The sequence below is a fragment of the Terrapene carolina genome, unplaced genomic scaffold, assembly GCF_002925995.2.
Source record: "Terrapene carolina triunguis isolate 2854851 unplaced genomic scaffold, T_m_triunguis-2.0 Scaffold96, whole genome shotgun sequence".
Lineage (NCBI taxonomy): Eukaryota > Metazoa > Chordata > Testudines > Emydidae > Terrapene > Terrapene triunguis.
In genome coordinates, this window is record NW_020664447.1 from 52,302,030 (window position 1) to 52,322,403 (window position 20,374).

Consider the following 20,374-nt stretch of genomic DNA (forward strand, 5'->3'; position numbering starts at 1 on the left):
GAAAACAAATATTGAACAGTGTAGTTCAAAGATTTACCACTAGTGTAGTACAAATAAGTATTAACTAACTCAGCTATTCACTCCAATTCTTGATCATTATATGTCAGTATTGGAAAAGATTGAAAAGCCTTGCATAAATATCAGAAGCCATCTTTACCTTGTAATATTTGCTTCCAGTATCATTTTGAAAGAGTGTAATGCATTTGCTGTCTAGCCTCCAGTAGTGTCTTTTCCTCTATAATAAAAAAATAATAAAATAATTTCTTAACAGCTTTTTTAAAGTAAATGAACAAGATATTGTTATTAAAATTCACTTTTGCAAAAGTTTTATTTAACTCTACAGTGGTTAGGTGAAGGGATCTGTATTAAATGATTTGCAGGAGGACTCTATTTGTTAGGGGAGTAGTCTTGGGTTCAGAGAGGTGCCTTTTTCTGTCCCCTTGAAAATCTGTTCAGATCCATTCAATCTGCATAATGCTCAATAGAGTTTGCTAGAGGTTTGCTGCTAAAATTACTCAACATTCCATCTGCACCGAGCATGATCCCTAGTGTTTCACTTTAGCATGCCACACAAAACAGAACTTATTATCCTTGATTCAGCAGTTACGAAGGAAAATAACTTTTCCCCCCCTCCAAGTTTTCCATGTCCCTCTTAGTAGCTGATGTTCTTGCATCAGATAGTGTAATTTTCAGTTTTACAAAAGCCCTGACTCTCCTTTATGTCTAGCTAAGAAATGACAGTCAGAAGTTAAAGCTATTTTTTTAGAACATCTCAGGTAATAGAGAGATATATTGATTTTGTTTTCTTAGATTTTTTTTTTCAAATTTCTTCATATTCTTTTTGCTACAGTAAATCTGACACCTTTAGATTTGTTTTGTGCTCTAACTAATTCTCTCCTGGAGGAGTGAATATTTGTTACATGTGCTTCAGGCTTTGAGTATTAGACCTTAGATATAAAATAGTTACAACTTTAGGCCCCGATCCTGCAAACACTGAGTAGTTTTGAAGTCAAGGGTACTATTTTTGTGAACAAAGTGTGTAAGTTATTTGCAGGATCAGGTCCTTCAGTATTATAAATTATATGTAGTAAGAGATGTCTTTGTTAACATTCTTTCTTACCATTGTGTCCTTGCTGGTATAGTGAACCATCCATCCCTCCTTCATTACTGTGCTACTTTTCCTTTTTGTGTGCTTGACAGATTGCACCACTCTCATTAGTGGAATATTGTTGCTTGTTGAAGGGCTTAAAAATCAATAAAAGCTTCTTAAAAAATTAGACAATTTTAGACAAAACAGAAGAAAATCCTTTCAAAGCATGACATAGTATGTCATGTGTCTACATTTACCGTTACTAGCTGATTTGCCAGTGTGTGTGTGTGTGTGTGTGTGTGTGTGTGGGGTATACTATCTCTGACTTTCAGTGACCACCCCAAGCTGAGGAATCCGATGAGGCCATTACTGGTCCTGATTCTGAGAAACAAGCACACAACTAAATGTGCTACATCATTTTTCATCCCCATTGGAGAGGTGTATACTTACATCTCAAAAGGGGGGGTGAGAGAACCATTCAGTTGAAACCACAAATATTCTAACACTACTTTTAGAAAATAGCAGGAAAAAAGTAAAAATCAAAGTCTACTGCGTGCTAAAAAAAAGAATATTCTTGTTTTACTTCATAACCAAACAGACCTAGGATGCTTGTTTTCTTTTCAATTTGCTGCTGCTTTATCTACAAGACAGTTATATATAGTTCTCTCTCAAATCCCTTATAAATGTATCCAGTGAAGCATCTACAAGAGTTATTTGAGAATCCATTCTCTTTAGGAATCAGAATATCTGCAGATTTTTCAAGCTTTTGACTCAGTTATAGACATAGTAGGTGCAATAAGATATGGCAGTAAAGGTTGTGCTATCTGGCTCACCTGATCATTCTGTTAGAATCATCATGGTCAGGATCGGGATCTTGCATTTCCCCATTGTCACTGTGGCATCCTGTCATTGACATCTCAGAATCATGAGCCATAGACTCATCCATGTCATCCATAAGACCACTATTTCTTTCACTGTCATTGTCATCACTTCCCTCTTCCATGACCACATCTGACTCAGCACCAGGACTAAGCAAATCTGGAATATGGTTTTCAGAATTACATAAAAATAGCAGGGATAGGTCAAATCAAAACCATGGACTTAGGGAAAGTTCAGGTCCACATCTGATCACTACAGCCTCTAGGCCCATCTCTGCCACAAAAGTAAGCCTATTACACTGACCAAGTAAGAAGTTTAACTAATTATTGGGAATCACTATCCAGAACCCCAAACCTGTCAAAATGCAATACTTTCAGAAAGAAAATTTGAAATATGATCTTCTGTTAAAACTGCCAAAGTCAAAGCAGGCATTTTTAATCTATGGGCCTTTGTTCAAACTCTCTGTACACATGGGCATTCAGCCTCTATAATTCTTGGCAGATTTTCTATGTAGCTAGAATGATGTGCACAATGCCTGATAGTTGTTGGCAGTCCACAGGTGCAAACTGATGTGTGGTTAGGTTGGAGAGCAGGAATTTCAAACCTAGCAATTTCCTGTTATGTGACCATAAGCTATTAAAATAAACTCCCAAGGTAATTATTTACCATAGCACTATATATATATTAACTAAAAGGAAAATATCACCCCCTTTTCACCACTTTTCCCCCCTTTGCATAAAGAATGGCATGTTAATGCATAATATTGAACAGAAGGTGCCCAGGTTTAACATGAAAATAGTAGATTGATCTCAACAGTTCCATTATAAGACAGCATTGCAAAATGGATTCATCTAAGGATGGATGTGGAGTTTGTAGAGGTGAAACAAAGACAGGGATAGGTGAAACCAAGGCCAAATTACCAGTGATTAGGTTCCCCCTCCTTCCAAGTATTAAGATGAGGCACAGATTGCATCTCCTTAGTGGTTGCTAAAACTAGACTCAATCTCTAGCTGGAGCCAGTTTGATTCTGTTACGTTATGTGCTCCTTCAGCAGTAATTTAAATTTCATATTGTGTTTATATTTGTTTCTCCTAACATGGTGTTGAACTTTCTTCTTCACTTCAAGATATGAGTTGCCTAAGTGAGATTAGAACAAGAAATAACATGTACTATATACAATATACCTATATCTCTTTAGCTCAAGCAAATTATTTTGGCCTATTTTAACTCTGATGCTACACAGGCTATGATTCAACCACCCAAAACCTGTAGTGCTGACAGATAGGAAAGAGAGCATTAGATTTTCTGGGGTATTCTCTTTCAGTTATTAACACTGTAGTTGTTCCCACTCAGCTATAGCAATCTGAGACAGGGAAATATCACCTGGAAGACTCTGCGCATTCTCAATGACCCACTCATTCTATCTATGGGGGAGGTTCTTCTCAAATGTCAGGTAATAAAAATAAAGTCAGTCTGACAGTAAAGGATGCCCAGTGAAGAAAGAGAACATGAAAGCTTTTCCTATCAATCAACTTCACACAAATGGCAAGGGGTTGGAGGGGAAGAGAGAGGAGGAAAGATCACTGTGTTAGGTATGTTAGCCACTCAACTCAAAGGCAATAGTTTAATACAGTTGGATTCTAATCATTTATATGTGGCTGTGCAAGGAACATATTATACTCCATCTTTGGCAGATGTAACCATATGGCCATGGATGGCACATTAAGGTCTGGAGCTCTGTTTTTTCCCCAACACTTAAACATTTTTAATCTTTATGTAAATAAACCCACAAGTGGTTAAAAATAATCTCTCACCTTCAGTGTTCAATTTGTTTATTAATGAAATCATACTTTGAATTTCATAGCTCCAGCCTTCAATTGCTATTCTGGGGGAGAAGCATCACAGAGCAGATGGGCAGAGTGACATTTTTATTTTTATTTATTTATTTAGATTTAAAGTATTAGAAAGACACCTATCCAAGGCTCTATTTAAACAAATACAATGAGATACAAGGATGAAACTTCCTGTTGTAGTGGGGCCCTACATTCCTGCATCTAGGATGGAGCACACAGAGTCCTAATGCTGGGTGTGGACAGGTGATGGAGAACTCACTAGGTACTGGGGGAAAGCAACATTAAGCAGATACTGTAAAGGGGGACAGGAGTTGCAGATGGCTGAGCCCTGCTTCTGAAAAGCTGTACTTGGGGAAGAGAGAACTGGCTTCCTGTCAGCACCTTCTATACACTGTCTGCCTCCTTCCCCAGCAGCAGCTTCAGACAAGCTTGCTTCACTCTATCGTTTCCACAGAGATAGCACCATGTGCCTGTCATCGGCTTGGCACCAGACACACATGTAGGAGGGAAGTCAGTGAAAGCAGCATGGTACTTTTCCAAAGGGAAAGGCTGGAGTGACTGGGAAATGGACTGCAGCTGTCAGCGAGGGAAGCAGGTGGTTTCAGGCAGTGATTAAGGAGCAACTAAGGGAGTGCCTTGGTCATTCACCCCAGCTCTTGAAAAACAGCACCTATTTCACTCTCTGCCTGTGGCTCAACTCCTTCACACCACACTTCTCCTTAGCACTGCCCTAGGTACCCCCAGCCAGACAGCAATGTGACTCATGGTCCCTCTCTGACCCCACGTAGCTCTGTGCTCATAGGTACTGGCACTGTCAAAATAGAAGTTGGATTGGAAAAGCTGCATAGATTAATTTTTTAAAAGCAACTGGAAGTTCTCTATAGAGAAGAATCAATAACATCATCAATAAAATTAACATATGAACAATTTACAGCATATTTTTGGCCCTTAGATTTGAAAATTATGCTGTGTTCTTCCTTACTTGGGCATCATCCCCAGTTACCCTGACCGAACAGAGGTATATTGCAAGAGTGGTTATGGTGAACTGAAGTATACATCTTGTCCAAGATTTTAAAAAATGACCAGAGGTTTTGGGTGCCCACTTAATAGGGGTCTGACCATAGCAATTGTTGAGCGCTCACCTTCTGAAAAAATCAGGCCCCTAATAAGTTGTCTCAAGTTGGGCACTCAAAATCACTAGCTATTTTTTAAAACCTTCACCATCATTTTCACCCTCTCCGACTAGCAATAAACATTGAACAGTCTCATTTTTATAGTCAGTTTTCCCTAGTTTAACAACACTTTATCCAACATTTATTTTTAAAAAATCTTTATTTTACTCTCAATATCTGTTTAGTGAAGCACAGAATTAAGAAACAAGGTTTAACAGAGGAAATTGTTTAATAAAAACCTTGTGTGTACTTTATTTAAGTTATGAAGAGTTCAAGCTGACAACTTAAAATATTGTAACATGCATTAGGAAATGTAACACTTGACCACATTTTTTCTTCCCTTATCTCATGGAAAATGACATTTTCAAAGTAATCAGCAACTAATCTAAAACCACCCTCTTTTCCCCCAGTGCCGTCTGTCAAGCCTATCCCTACATTCCTGCGCTTGACACAAAACTGACACCACATGCAGGGGAAAGTGGGCAGATTTTCAAGCTTTCATTTCTGGCAGGCAGTTGATGTAATGAGCATCATGCCAACAGGAAGGGGTAGAATTTTTTTCCTGGAGGGCCTTCCCAGTTCTTTCAGGTATACATTTCTGCTCAGGAAGATTATCCTACAGTAAACACATGTTCCTTCCCAGACTAAAATACAATTTGTGTTTTGTCTCCGATAGGTAAGTGCCCTCTTATTGCCTAGGGATTTGGAAGTTTTTTGGCAGCCACTGACACCCCACAAAATGTATGCTGCTGATAGCCCACAGTCAGTGAAACATTTTATGGTCATAGCCTGCTGTTTGTTCTGCCAATATGGTACAGCTGTGCCTATCTACAGGTGCTAAATATCTTGGAGAACCTCTTTTGATGAACATGAAATATGAACCACCAGTGGGTTTCCTCCCACACTTCATCTTCAATACATAAACAGAAATATTATAAAGCAAAAGCCATGCCAAGGCAATGGGAAAAAAACTCTTTCTCCAAATTGCTTTACAAAACTCCTCCTTCCTTTAATTGTTAGTTTAAACATAGACAGTAACAGTCATAAAGATAACGTACCTCCGTTAATGGCTACTTCACCAAGGCAGTTATTTGGCACTTTAGGTGCACAGCGCTTGTGACAATTGAACCTACAATCTGATTTAAAAAAAAAAGGAGATAATTTTGTTGATTTCCCTTTTTCACTGATACAATTACAGTTCTACACATAAAAGTTACCATCTCTGTCATTTGATTAATGTGAAGTTAACCTGAGGTGGCCAGAGAATGCTATGCTGGCCACATGCCAGTTGCCAATGCAACTCACAGGATACACACACTAGAAGTTTTCCTGGCGGGTGGGTGGGGGGGAGGGGGTGTTAGTTATGGCAATCTGGGTGGGAGCTTGTTCAGAATGGAGGTGAAGTCCTAGCCTTATCCACGCAAAGACCCGAGGGCTTGGTTTAAAGACCTTTATTCATCCTTCCAGGGAGTGAACTGCAGATCAGGCTGCAGTCTGACGAGTTGGTGCTACAGAATGGGGCACTATCTCCAATTCTGAAGACTGATATTGAGAATAAGAGAAATCTATCTAGGGTTTTAGATAACAATATGACTGTTCTTTACAATGGTACATAATTTTAGTATGGTATTTTCAGGACATATTTAAGTGTTTAGTTGTTTCAGTAATTTTTCTCTTTGTTGTGATACTTTTAAACTTGGCTCAATTTGTCTTCTCTATTTTTGCACATTTGTATATACAGTAGAACCTCAGAGTTACGAACTCACCGGCCAACCAACCACACACCTCATTTTGAACCAGAAATACACAATCAGGCAGCAGCAGCAGAGAGAGAAAAAAAAAAGTAAATACAGTACAGTACTGTGTTAAACATAAACTATTAAAAATATAAAGGGAAAGTTTAAAAAAAAGATCTGACGAAGTAACGAAACTGTTTCTGTGCTTGTTTAATTTAAATTAAGTTTCAAAGCTGTATTAAGTAAATGTTCAGTTGTACACATTTGAAAGAACCACAATGTTTTGTTCAGAGTCCTGAACAACCTCCATTCATAGAAGAATATCAGGGTTGGAAGGGACCTCAGGAGGGCATCTAGTCCAACTCCCTGCTCAAAGCAGGACCTAATCCCCAACTAAATCATCCCAGCCAGGGCTTTGTCAAGCCTGACCTTAAAAACCTCTAAGGAAGGAGATTCCACCACCTCCCTAGGTAACCCATTCCAGTGCTTCACCACCCTCCTAGTGAAAAAGCTTTTCCTAATATCCAACCTAAACCTCCCCCACTGCAACTTGAGACCATTACTCCTTGTTCTGTCACCTGCTACCACTGAGAACAGTCTAGATCCATCCTCTTTGGAACCCCCTTTCAGGTAGTTAAAAACAGCTATCAAATCCCCCCTCATTCTTCTCTTCTGCAGACTACATAATCCCAGTTCCCTCAGCCTCTCCTCATAAATCATGTGCTCCAGCCCCCTAATCACTTTTGTTGCCCTCCGCTGGACTCTTTCCAATTTTTCCACATCCTTCTTGTAGTGTGGGGCCCAAAACTGGACACAGTACTCCAGATGAGGCCTCACCAATGCCAAATAGAGGGGAATGATCATGTCCCTCGATCTGCTCGCAATGCTCCTACTTATACAGCCCAAAATGCCGTGAGACATCAAGTTCTAAAATGATGGTGTCCTGTCTTCACCACACCCATGTATAATTGTAAACCCTCTTCACCAGCAGGCATAGGGGCATATTCACTATGGTTAGTATCAGGGCCGGCTCTGGCTTTTTTGCCGCCCCAGGCAAAAAAGCCTCCCGCCGCCCCCCGGCGGGGAGCGCGGCAGGGGAGGGCGCCGAGCCCGGCCGCGGACCCGCTCTCCCTGGCCGGCTGGAGCGCCGGGGGAGGGCGGCGAGCCCAGCCGCGGCCCCGCTCTCCCCGGGTGAGCGCTGCCCCCCTCCAGGTGCCGCCCCAAGCACATGCTTGGAGGGCTGGTGCCTGGAGCCGGCCCTGGTTAGTATGACTGCTATTGCCAGTTCTAGCACACAGGCACCCAACACATTTTCCCCTTTATTGCTGATTCTGGCTTACATTGTTACGGTATCAAGATGTGTCATTTCCTAGGTATCTGAAGCTAAATTTTAAAACACATTTACTGTCATTCTAACAACTTGCAACTTAATGAACCATTTGAAAGAACTGGTTGAAAACCTGCATATGAGTACTGGCATTCCTCGGGCAATGGCTTCCCTTCTCCAACATACACAATTCTGCTAGGGCCTGGTTCCTGACAGCATCGGTTCTTAGCAACAAGGGAACACCGTTGACTCATATCCAGCTTCTCATCCACTGTAACCCCAGGTCCTTTTCTGCAGAACTGCTGCCTAGCCACTCGGTCCCTAGTCTGTAGCAATGCAGGGGATTCTTCCGTCCTAAGTGCAGGACTCTGCACTTGTCCTTGTTGAACCTCATCAGATTTCTTTTGGCCCAATCCTCCAATTTGTCTAGGTCCCTCTGTAACCTATCCCAACCCTCCAGCGTATCTACCACTCCTCCCAGTTTAGTGTCACCTGCAAACTTGCTGAGAGTGCAGTCCACGCCATCCTCCAGATCATTAATGAAGATATTGAACAAAACTGGCACCAGGACCGACCCTTAGGGCACTCCGCACGGCTGCCAACTAGACATGGAGCCATTGATCACTACCCGTTGAGCCTGATGATCTAGCCAGCTTTCTATCCACCTTATAGTCCATTCATTCAGCCCATACTTCTTTAACTTGCTGGCAAGACTACTCTGGGAGACTGTATCAAAAGCTTTGCTAAAGTCAAGGGGTAACACGTCCACAGCTTTTCCTTCATCCACAGAGCCAGTTATCTCATCATAGGTGTTCATAGGTTCCCGAGGTGTTTGTAACTCTGGGGTTCTACTGTAGCCCTTTACTAGTATTAGACTCCATGAATAATTTTTATCATTTTATCATTTATCAGTTACCCTGTGGAGACGGCTTTAACTTAAAACAAAAGTAGTAATATACTAAAGAGGAGGGACTGGGGGAAACTTGCTCTGTCTATATTGTAAATTATATCAATTTAACTTTAAATTGGTTTAAAAACTGATTGAGTCAGACTAGTGCAAAACCCTGTGTGGACACTCTTATTTCTTTTTTAAACTTGGTTTATATTGATTTGCTTAACTCCATAGGGAATCAAGTTAAGCTAATTAAAACAAGTTTATATCAAATTAAGAGTGTCCACACAGAGTTTTTGCACTGGTTTAAGTCAGTTTACAACCACATCTTTAGTTAAACTGGTATAACTTTGACTTTAGACAAGGCCCTAGTCTGAGGGCTTGTCTACACTGGCAATTTACAGCGCTGCAACTTTCTCGCTTGGGGTGTGAAAAAACACCCCCCTGAGCGCAGCAAGTTCCAGCGCTGTAAAACGCCAGTATAGACAGTGCTCCCAGCGCTGGGAGCTACGCCTCTCCTGGAGGTGGGTTTTTTAGAGTGCAGGGAGAGCTCTTTCCCAGCACTGCGCCGTGACCACACAAGCCATGTTAAAGGCTGCTGCGGCAGCACTTTAGCGTTGTCAGTGTAGACTAGCCCTTAGGCTTTGTCTACACTGGCACTTTCGTCATTAAACCTTTTGTCACTAAGAGGTGTGAAAAAAACCATCCCTGAACTACAAAGGTTTTAACGACAAAAAGTGTCAGTGTGGACAAAGCCTAAGAGCTAGTCTACGTTGGCAATGCTAAACGAGCTCTCTCCTGGCGACAAAGAGTGGCTACACTGTACCTTACAATGGCATGGCTGCAGCGGCATAGCTGTGCCGTTGTAAGGTGCACAGTGTAGACATAGCCTTAAACAGCTGATTTCAAAGTATGCTGCTCAACATTAGAAAAGGGACTTAACTGTGGATAATTTAAGGTTGTCTTCACTAAGATAAAAGCAGCCACAAGACCACTATTTTAGTATGTGCCAGCTCACCAAGTTGAACTCCTAGCCTAAGTTTCAATTTGACCAGCTAACGTGTGCTAACACGCTACTTTCCTTGTCTATGTTAGAGTTTTAAAACACATTAGTCAAAATATGCTAACTAACATGTTCTTATAAAATCCACATCCTTTTATCATAATCAAGACAAATCCTTAGGTCCTTAACTTTAAGCAGGAGTCTTTGCAAGATTGAGGCCTTAAAGACACTTTAATGACAGCAACAGCTATCTGATCAATGAGGGATTATGATCATCACAACCAAAATATAAGTACGACTCTAACACTACATGGTAAATATTTTGAACTGTTATTATTGATGTTTCATATATTCAGTTCTTATGCACCTGAACGGGTTCTTCCACTTGATTCCTGTAAATTGTTAACACACATAAAAATATTAAAACAATTCAGTGAACCAAGAAAAGGATAGCCATATTGATGTTTTATATAAATTACAAATTACTGTACACACAATTATTAATAAATTCAGATTACAGCCTGAAAAGAATAGTATTATTAAAAATTCTGTGGTCTTCACTTATAATGATGCAATTAGCATATTGTTGATCACACTTACCTTTACACTGCAAGCCCTGTCTAAAAAGCCCTTTGAGAAGCTTCTTACAGTACTGGCACACTGTTGGGCGTGTGTAGGAGTGGATGACAAAAGTGTGAGGCACTTTAACCTTGGAAAGTAAAATCTTGTCTAGTTGAATAGGTCGTCCAATGTAGGACTGCGAATTTGACCTCTTCTCTCGCCCAATGAATGATTCAGATGGTGTCTTTTGCTGTAAATACACAGAGAAGAAACATTTTAGACACTAGGTTAGTCACTGATTTTTAAAGAATGTAAGGTTCAAGCCCACTTGCCTCAAAAATTAAAAAGTCTTTAATCTTAAAATGTAATTATAAATAGCTAAGCAAAAACCAAATATTACCCGAAAATCCATGACTTTGGGAAAGCATCTGGATTTAAAGTAAATTATGCCAAATCTTAAATGCCAGCTATAATTTTGCCAGACTCTGAGAAGTTGTTCCTACAGAAAACATTTAGGTACAAATAGGCAACGAATTGTATCCGAGACCTGGGAATTCAGATCTCAAACACCCTAGAAGAGCTCAATGATTTAAATGTCAAACCATTACAGCAAATGAAAAAAAGATCTGCAGTGCTAAGGGAAGTATGCAATTTCGTGGCTGGGAAGAACAGCCACAGTCAAAATGAACATTTTGCCAAGGATTTCTCTCTTGTTTCAAAATTTTCCTGTAATCATCCCAGATAAAATCCTAGCAGGAATATAGAGGATGATGTTAGAATGTATATGGAATAAGAAAAGACCAAGAGTGAGCGCAGCTATTTGCAGAGGCACATTAAACAGGGTGAGCTAGCTGTTCTGTGGTACTACCAAGCCAGCCAGCTCAAAGCAGTAAGTGGCCTGGGAGGGGAGGGGAGGGGAGTGGAGGGGTGTGTGTGTGTGTGTGTGTGTGTGTGCTCTACCAAGCCAGACACTGGGTCTGTATTGAACAAGAAAACTGCAGCAGTGTAAACTTCATTAGGCTACCATGGATTAATAAAGAAAATCACATCCTCCAGAAATATATACACATCCTTTAGAAAAGGCTACTCTGTGGGTTTGGGATAGAACTAGAAATAAAATAAGTTATTTTCTCTCACCAATGACAACCACTGCAGACAATCCAGATCTTAACTCATATCACAACACAGAAAGTTTTGAAGACCAGGAAAGGCATGGAATACATATTGCAGTCTAGCTATTTAGCAAAGAAAGTTTAAAAAATTATTTAGAGAACAAAACTAACTTTAACTAGTCCACTCTCCCTTGGTACCAGTACTTAGGCATTATGGGTCTCAACTTTCTAGAAAAGCTGTTTTCTACAGAAAACTAACTCTAATAGAAGCGATGGTGGCTGACCAAAAAAACACCTAATTTTTTTCTATCTTTGCCGAGAACTTTCCTAAGACATGATTAAAACAATTACCCCAGAGAATGAGGGTTTGATTTGGAAAAGAGGACCAGCAACCTCAGTGTATAGTTTCACCTCAGTTTCAATGGTATCTCACACCAGTCATGTTTTATATATATATGAGAATATATGCATATATGGTGGACATGCTCAGTCATTAAAGAGTACTGAGGAGTAATCTGTAATCAAATATCACAAATTATTGGCTATTTATTACTAGGGCTGTCGATTAATCACAGTTAAGTCACACGATTAACTCAAAAATTAATTACGATTAAAAAAATTAATCACGATTAATCACAGTGTTAATTGCACTGTTTAACAATAGAATCCCAATTGAAATTTATTAAATTTTTTTGCATGTTCTTCTACATTTTCAAATATATTGACTTCAATTACAACATAGAATACAAAGTGTACAGTGCTCACTTTATATTATTACAAATATTTGCACTGTTAAAATGATAAACAAAAGAAATAGTATTTTTAATTCACCTCATACAAGTACTGTAGTGCAATCTCTTTATTGTGAAAGTGCAACTTACAAATGTAGATTTTGTTGTTGTTACATAACTGCACTCAAAAACAAAACAGTGTAAAACTTTAAAGCCTACAAGTCCACTCAGTCCTACTTCTTGTTCAGCCAACCGCTAAGACAAACAAGTTTGTTTACATTTACTGGAGATAATGTTGCCCGCTTCTTATTTACAATGTCACCTGAAAGTGAGAACAGGCATTCATTGGTATTTTGTAGCCATCCTTGCAAGGTATTTACGTGCCAGATATACTAAACATTCCTATGCCCCTTCATGCTTCGGCCACCATTCCAGAGGACATGCTTCCATGCTGATGACACTCGTTAAAAAATTATGCATTAATTAAATCTGTGATTGAACTCCGTGGGGGAGAATTGTATGCCTCCTGCTCTGTTTTACCCGCATTCTGCCATATATTTCATGTTATAACTGTCTCGGATGATGACCCAACACATGTTGTTCATTTTAAGCACTTTCACTGCAGATTTGACAAAACACAAAGAAGGTACCAATGTGCGATTTCTAAGGATAGATACAGCACTCGACCCAAGGTTTAAGAATCTGAAGTGCTTTCCGAAATCTGAGAGGGACGAGATGTGGATCATACACTCAGATGTCTTAAAAGAGCAACACTCCAATGGGGAAACTACAGAACCTGAACCATCAAAAAAAAAAAATCAATCTTCTGCTGGTGGCATCTGACTCAAATAATGAAAATGAACATGCATTGGTCTGCACTGTTCTGAATCGTTATCGAGCAGAACCCGTCATCAGCATAGACGCATGTCCTCCCCTGGAATGGTGGTTGAAACATGAAGGGACATATGAATCTTTAGTGCATCTGCCATGTAAATATCTTGCAACGCTGGTTACAACAGTGCCATGTGAATGCCTGTTCTCACTTTCAGGTGACATTGTAAACAAGAAGTGGGCAGCATTATCTCCTACAAATGTAAACAAACTTATTTGTCTGAGCGATTGGCTGAACAAGGAGTAAGACTGAGTGAACTTGTAGGTTCTAAAGTTTTACATTGTTTTATTTTTGAATTCAGGTTTTTTTTTTTTTACACAAGTCTACATTTGTAAGTTCAACTTTCATGATAAAGAGATTGTACTATAGTACTTGTAATGGGGGAATTGAAATATACTATTTCTTTTTTACAGTGCTAGTATTTGTAATAAAAATAAATATAAAGTGAGCACTGTACATTTTCTATTCTGTGTTGTAATTGAAGTCAATATATTTGAAAATGTAGAAAACATCCAAAAATATTGAAATAAATGGCATTCTATTATTGCTTAACAGTGCGATTAATCGCTTTCATCGCTTGACAGCCCTATTTATTACCCACTGATCCTTTGGTAATCCCCCTAGAGCTGCCTAGCAGAAATGGTCACACAAAAGGAAATGAAGAATTAATCTTTCATCTGCCAGTAACTGCTAGGCTTCTTTAAACAAAAGCTCACTATTGCAATAATTATTGTTGTTGCCTCTGGTATTTACATGGCTACGATTTGTAAATCTGTTAAAACTTCCTAAATAAAAACATGGTTAGTAAAATGTACAGTAATCATGCTGCCTACCCAAATCTGAGTCCACTTTCCATAAATTAGAATGGTATCAAACACTATCTTTCCCAAAGCTTGGAGCATATATTTCATGATAAGAGCTAGTTAAAAATTTGGTCAAAGCCTAATTTTTCAATTACAAATGGCTTTTTGGCCAAAATGAAAATGTTTATGGAAAATGTACATGAAATGTTTCGTCAGAAACATTTTGGCTCTTTAGCAAGAAATCATAATCCAAAAAAATTCAGTAACATTTTCAGTGTACAGTATTTTTTTTTAAACCTAAAGCTGCTTTTGAAAATCTGTTTTAGTGAAAAACTGAGAAGAAAAAAATGCAGAAAATTAAAAAGAAAAACAAGATTTTTAATTTTTTAAAATATTTTTTTAGAATGTTTCCATCGAAAACTAATTTCCATTTTTCTATTTGCTCTATTTATCAACCTTCATATAATCAAACCAGCCACCCTCAAATGATCCATGAGGGGCTGAGAATGGCAGCTGGTAGAAAAATCTGAACAAAAAGATGTAGCCTATCTTCTCCTCTAAAAGTATTTAGACATTTATATGGTAGGATCACATTTCATAGCAAAAGGTCTGACATGGAGAATTGCTCTGTCCACTGCTTACATTAACTTCTCCCTATGACACGAAAGACAGCTGAAGCATATCTACAGTTTCCAGTTAAAGCAGAGCAGTAGAAGTTGGGTCTAACTAATGAGGGCTAGGTCATTTAAGGCTTAGCAGATAGTAACAAGCACTTTGATGGCATCTGGAAGTGAATGGCAGGTAATATAGAGTACAGATCACAGGTGCCATGCCCTAGCAAGCTGCCCTACCTAAAAGACAGGCAGTTGTACATTGTACTAACTGAAGCGTCAGAATGGCCTTCAAAGTTACCTTCAGATTTAGCTTGCTGTAATTGTCTATCCTCAAAATAACAACAATAATATAGGCTACTATAACAAGGTCTGTATCTGAGAGGACTCTATGCAATCTCCTGGCCAGCAAAAGGTGAAAGTGCTCTTTTCTGCATCTTGCTATCTGAGAATCCAGGAGCACAGAGGATCTGCAGCACCTTGAGCTAGAAAGCTCCAATAGGAGGGGGGCAGCTGAGCAGCTGTCCACTTTGCCAATGTTTTCCTTACTGTGTGTCTTCAATACAGGTCCCCCTGCGAAAAAGCATCACATCCCTCCAAAAGCTGGCTAGCTTCCATGCTGTGAGCAACATTCATTTCTTTTTGCACTGCTGAGAAATCTGCTTGTTTCCCAGTTTAGAGCTGCTCATCGCTAGTGGGTCATGATCCCCAAATTCATCTGGAACCTCAACTGTACCTTGTTTGTGCAGTGCACTCTTGTAAGCTCAGGGAAATATCTGCACTGTTCCCCTTCTTTTCTAATTTATGACTCAGCTACACATGGCCATCATACACTTGCTCCAATCCATGGAGTATAGCAGAAAGAAATATTTGATCCTTCCAGCACAGACAGAAATCAAGTTCTATCCTATGGGGCTGCAAAGTTTTACATGCAGTTACAAGTACATGCAAAAGGTTTGACATGGAGAATTGAGGGATCGCTCAGTGGTTTGAGCATTGGCCTGCTAAACCCAGGGTTGTAAGCTCAATCCTTGAGGGGGCCATTTAGGGATCTAGGGCAAAAATCAGTGCTTGGTCCTGCTAGTTAAGGGGGCTGGACTTGATGACCTTTCAAGGTCCCTTTCATTTCTATGAGATAGGTATATCTCAATATTAAAAAAAAAAAAAAAAGCTTTTGCGAACAGGGAATTTCGCAAGGGAGTTCGCCAGGTGAAGGAGGAGCAAATACAGGACCCTTGGGGTAAGTGACTGTCTGTAGTGTGTGTTTGTTTGTGTTTGGGGGTTACTTGCTGTGTGCTGAGCTTGTGTTTGTCAGTCTGTTTGTTTGTTTGTTTGAAGGACCGTGTGCTGTGGCTGGCAGTTGGAAGCTGTGAGCTTCAAAGGACGGTCTGAAGGCTAGACGCCTCTGGTAATTGGCTGAGCCTTAATCAGTGGGTGGGGCATTCACCCAGGCCAGGGCTTTATAAAGCAGCGCACAAGCGACCAGGGAGCTTTTGCGACCAGGGGCTGCTAACAGGGAGTTTCGCAAGGGAGTTTCGCAGGGGAACAGGAAGGGAGCGCGGGTCCCTTGCCGGTTCTATCTTATACCCTTTATTCCCCTTAAAACCTATAAACCAAACTACATTCAAAACTTCTTGCTTTAAACAACCCCTTCATTAACTAGGAGACAATGCAGGCAGAAGCCCAGCTGCAGAGTGGGGGCTATCCAGTTTATTGCACTGAGTGTAGCATGTATGATTACCTGCCCTGTGGGCGGGTGGCGTATGTGTGCATTCGGTGCAAGGAGCTCCTGGCCCTCAGAGACCACATACGGACTTTGGAGGCAAGGGTGGCGGAACTGGAGGAGCTAAGGGAGGCAGAGAGGTATGTTGATGAGGCTTTCTGGGACACTGTAGAATTGTCCCACCTCCGGTCAGACAGCCCCTGCGCTGTTGAGGAGGATGAAAGGCCCAGGGAAGCAGAGCAGTCAACGGGAGCAGAGGGAAACCTTCCCATAGTTGGGACCCTCCTTCCAGACGGTGCTGGGGTTGCCTCTCGCACTGAGGTTACCTCTCCGGGGGAGGGAACTCCAGTTGCTAGGAAAAGGCAGGTATTAGTATTGGGAGATTTGATCATTAGAAATGTAGATAGCTGGGTTTGTGATGACCGGGAGAACCGTATGGTGACTTGCCTGCCTGGTGCGAAGGTTGCGGATCTCTCGAGCATCTAGACAGACTTATGTGTAGTGCTGGGGAGGAGCCGGTGGTAGTGGTACATGTAGGTACCAATGACATAGGGAAGGGTAGGAGAGATGTCCTGGAGGCCAAATTTAGGCTGCTAGGGAAGAGACTGAAATCCAGGACCTCTATGGTGGCATTCTCAGAAATGCTCCCAGTTCCACGCGCAGGGCCAGGTAGGCAGGCAGAGCTTCAGAATCTCAATGTGTGGATGAGACAATGGTGTAGAGAGGAGGGGTTTACATTCATTAGGAACTGGGGAAACTTCTGGAATGAGGGGAGCCTATACAGGAAGGATGGGCTCCACCTAAACCAAAGTGGAACCAGACTGCTGGCATTAAACATTAAAAAGGTTGTAGAGCAGTTTTTAAACTAGGAGATGGGGGAAAGCCGACTGCTGCAGAGGAGCATGTGGATCGGACAGAGACTTCTCTTAGGGGAGAGTCTAATGATAGAGAATCTCCAGGTTATAGTCAGGAGCAGAGGATGGAAGAGGATAAAGTAGGGGCCAGATCAGATGATAAACATTCACATAAAAAAGAATCTGACGCATCAGAAAAGGGCAGACAAATAAACAGTGACAAGTTTTTAAAGTGCTTGTACACAAATGCTAGAAGTCTAAATAATAAGATGGGTGAACTAGAGTGCCTTGTGATAAAGGAGGATATTGATATAATAGGCATCACAGAAACCTGGTGAACTGAGAGCCATCAATGGGACACAATCATTCCGGGGTACAAAATATATCGGAAGGACAGAACAGGTCGTGCAGTGGGGGGAGTGGCACTATATGTGAAAGAAAATGTACAATCAAATGAAGTAAAAATCTTAAGCAAATCCGCATGTTCCATAGAATCTCTATGGATAGAAATTTCATGCTCTAATAAGAATATAACATTAGGGATCTATTATTGACCACCTGACCAGGACGGTGATAGTGATGATGAAATGCTAAGGGAAATTAGAGAGGCTATCAAAATTAAGAACTCAATAATAGTGGGGTTTTTCAATTATCCCCATATTGACTGGGAACATTTCACTTCAGGACGAAATGCAGAGATAAAATTTCTCGATACTTTAAATGACTGCTTCATGGAGCAGCTGGTACGGGAACCCACAAGGGGAGAGGCAACTCTAGATTTAGTCCTGAGTGGAGCGCAGGAGCTGGTCCAAGAGGTAACTATAGCAGGACCGCTTGGAAACAGTGACCATAATACAATAGCATTCAACATCCCTGTGGTGGGAAGACCATCTCAACAGCCCAACACTGTGGCATTTAATTTCAAAAGGGGAAACTATGCAAAAATGAGGGGGTTAGTTAAACAGAAGTTAAAAGGTACAGTGACCAAAGTGAAATCCCTGACAGCTGCATGGGCGCTTTTTAAAGACACCATAATAGAGGCCCAACTTCAATGTATACCCCAAATTAAGAAACACAGTAAAAGAACTAAAAAAGAGCCACCGTGGCTTAACAACCATGTAAAAGAAGCAGTGAGAGATAAAAAGACTTCCTTTAAAAAGTGGAAGTCAAATCCTAGTGAGGCAAATAGAAAGGAGCATAAACACTGCCAAATTAAGTGCAAGAATGTAATAAGAAAAACCAAAGAGGAGTTTGAAGAACGGCTAGCCAAAAACTCCAAAGATAATAACAAAATGTTTTTTAAGTACATCAGAAGCAGGAAGCCTGCTAAACAACCAGTGGGGCCCCTTGATGATTGAGATACAAAAGGAGCGCTTAAAGACAATAAAGTCATTACGGAGAAACTAAATGGATTCTTTGCTTCAGTCTTCACGGCTGAGGATGTTAGGGAGATTCCCAAACCTGAGCTGGCTTTTGTAGGTGACAAATCTGAGGAACTGTCACGGATTGAAGTGCCACGAGAGGAGGTTTTGGAGTTAATTGATAAACTTAATATTAACAAGTCACCGGGACCAGATGGCATTCACCCAAGAGTTCTGAAAGAACTCAAATGTGAAGTTGCGGAACTGTTAACTAAGGTTTGTAACCTGTCCTTTAAATCAGCTTCTGTACCCAATGACTGGAAGTTAGCTAATGTAACGCCAATATTTAAAAAGGGCTCTAGAGGTGATCCCGGCAATTACAGACCGGTAAGTCTAACGTCTGTACCAGGCAAATTAGTCAAAACAATAGTTAAGAATAAAATTGTCTGACACATAGAAAAACATAAACTGTTGAGCAATAGTCAACATGGTTTCTGTAAAGGGAAATCGTGTCTTACTAATCTATTAGAATTCTTTGAAGGGGTCAACAAACATATGGACAAGGGGGATCCAGTGGACATAGTGTACTTAGATTTCCAGAAAGCCTTTGACAAGGTCCCTCACCAAAGGCTCTTATGTAAATTAAGCTGCCATGGGATAAAAGGGAAGGTCCTTTCATGGATTGAGAACTGGTTAAAAGACAGGGAACAAAGGGTAGGAATTAATGGTAAATTCTCAGAATGGAGAGGGGTAACTAGTGGTGTTCCCCAAGGGTCAGTCCTCGGACCGATCCTATTCAACTTATTCATAAATGATCTGGAGAAAGGGGTAAACAGTGAGGTGGCAAAGTTTGCAGATGATACTAAATTGCTAAAGATAGTTAAGACCAAAGCAGACTGTGAAGAACTTCAAAAAGATCTCACAAAACTAAGTGATTGGGCAACAAAATGGCAAATGAAATTTAATGTGGATAAATGTAAAGTAATGCACATTGGTAAAAATAACCCCAACTATACATACAATATGATGGGGGCTAATTTAGCTACAACAAGTCAGGAAAAAGATCTTGGAGTCATCGTGGATAGTTCTCTGAAAATGTCCACGCAGTGTGCAGAGGCGGTCAAAAAAGCAAACAGGATGTTAGGAATCATTAAAAAGGGGAAAGAGAATAAGACTGAGAATATATTATTGCCCTTATATAAATCGATGGTACACCCTCATCTCGAATACTGCGTACAAATGTGGTCTCCTCATCTCAAAAAAGATATACTGGCACTAGAAAAGGTTCAGAAAAGGGCAACTAAAATGATTAAGGGTTTGGAACGGGTCCCATATGAGGAGAGATTAAAGAGGCTAGGACTCTTCAGCTTGGAAAAGAGGAGACTAAGGGGGGGATATGATAGAGGTATATAAAATCATGAGTGATGTAGAGAAAGTGGATATGGAAAAGTTATTTACTTATTCCCATAATACAAGAACTAGGGGTCATCAAATGAAATTAATAGGCAGCAGGTTTAAAACAAATAAAAGGAAGTTCTTCTTCACGCAGCGCACAGTCAACTTGTGGAACTCCTTACCTGAGGAGGTTGTGAAGGCTAGGACTATAACAGAGTTTAAAAGAGAACTGGATAAATTCATGGTGGTTAAGTCCATTAATGGCTATTAGCCAGGATGGGTAAGGAATGGTGTCCCTAGCCTCTGTCTGTCAGAGGGTGGAGATGGATGGCAGGAGAGAGATCACTTGATCATTGCCTGTTAGGTTCACTCCCTCTGG

The 20,374-nt window shown here is 40.5% G+C and overlaps 1 protein-coding gene across 4 annotated transcripts in view; it reads right to left on the minus strand.

Moving 5' to 3' along the window:
• PRKD1 (protein kinase D1) overlaps nucleotides 1-20,374 on the minus strand; it is a 289,590-nt gene that overhangs the window by 30,730 nt on the left and 238,486 nt on the right. For all 4 annotated transcript variants that reach the window (XM_024210917.1, XM_024210916.1, XM_024210919.1 and 1 more), the window contains 5 exons: nucleotides 10,553-10,763; nucleotides 6,053-6,130; nucleotides 1,924-2,128; nucleotides 1,121-1,244; nucleotides 158-235 (listed from right to left, as the gene is read on the minus strand). In XM_024210917.1, the coding sequence (XP_024066685.1) occupies nucleotides 158-235; nucleotides 1,121-1,244; nucleotides 1,924-2,128; nucleotides 6,053-6,130; nucleotides 10,553-10,763 (696 nt within the window). The remainder of the gene's footprint in view (nucleotides 1-157; nucleotides 236-1,120; nucleotides 1,245-1,923; nucleotides 2,129-6,052; nucleotides 6,131-10,552; nucleotides 10,764-20,374) is intronic.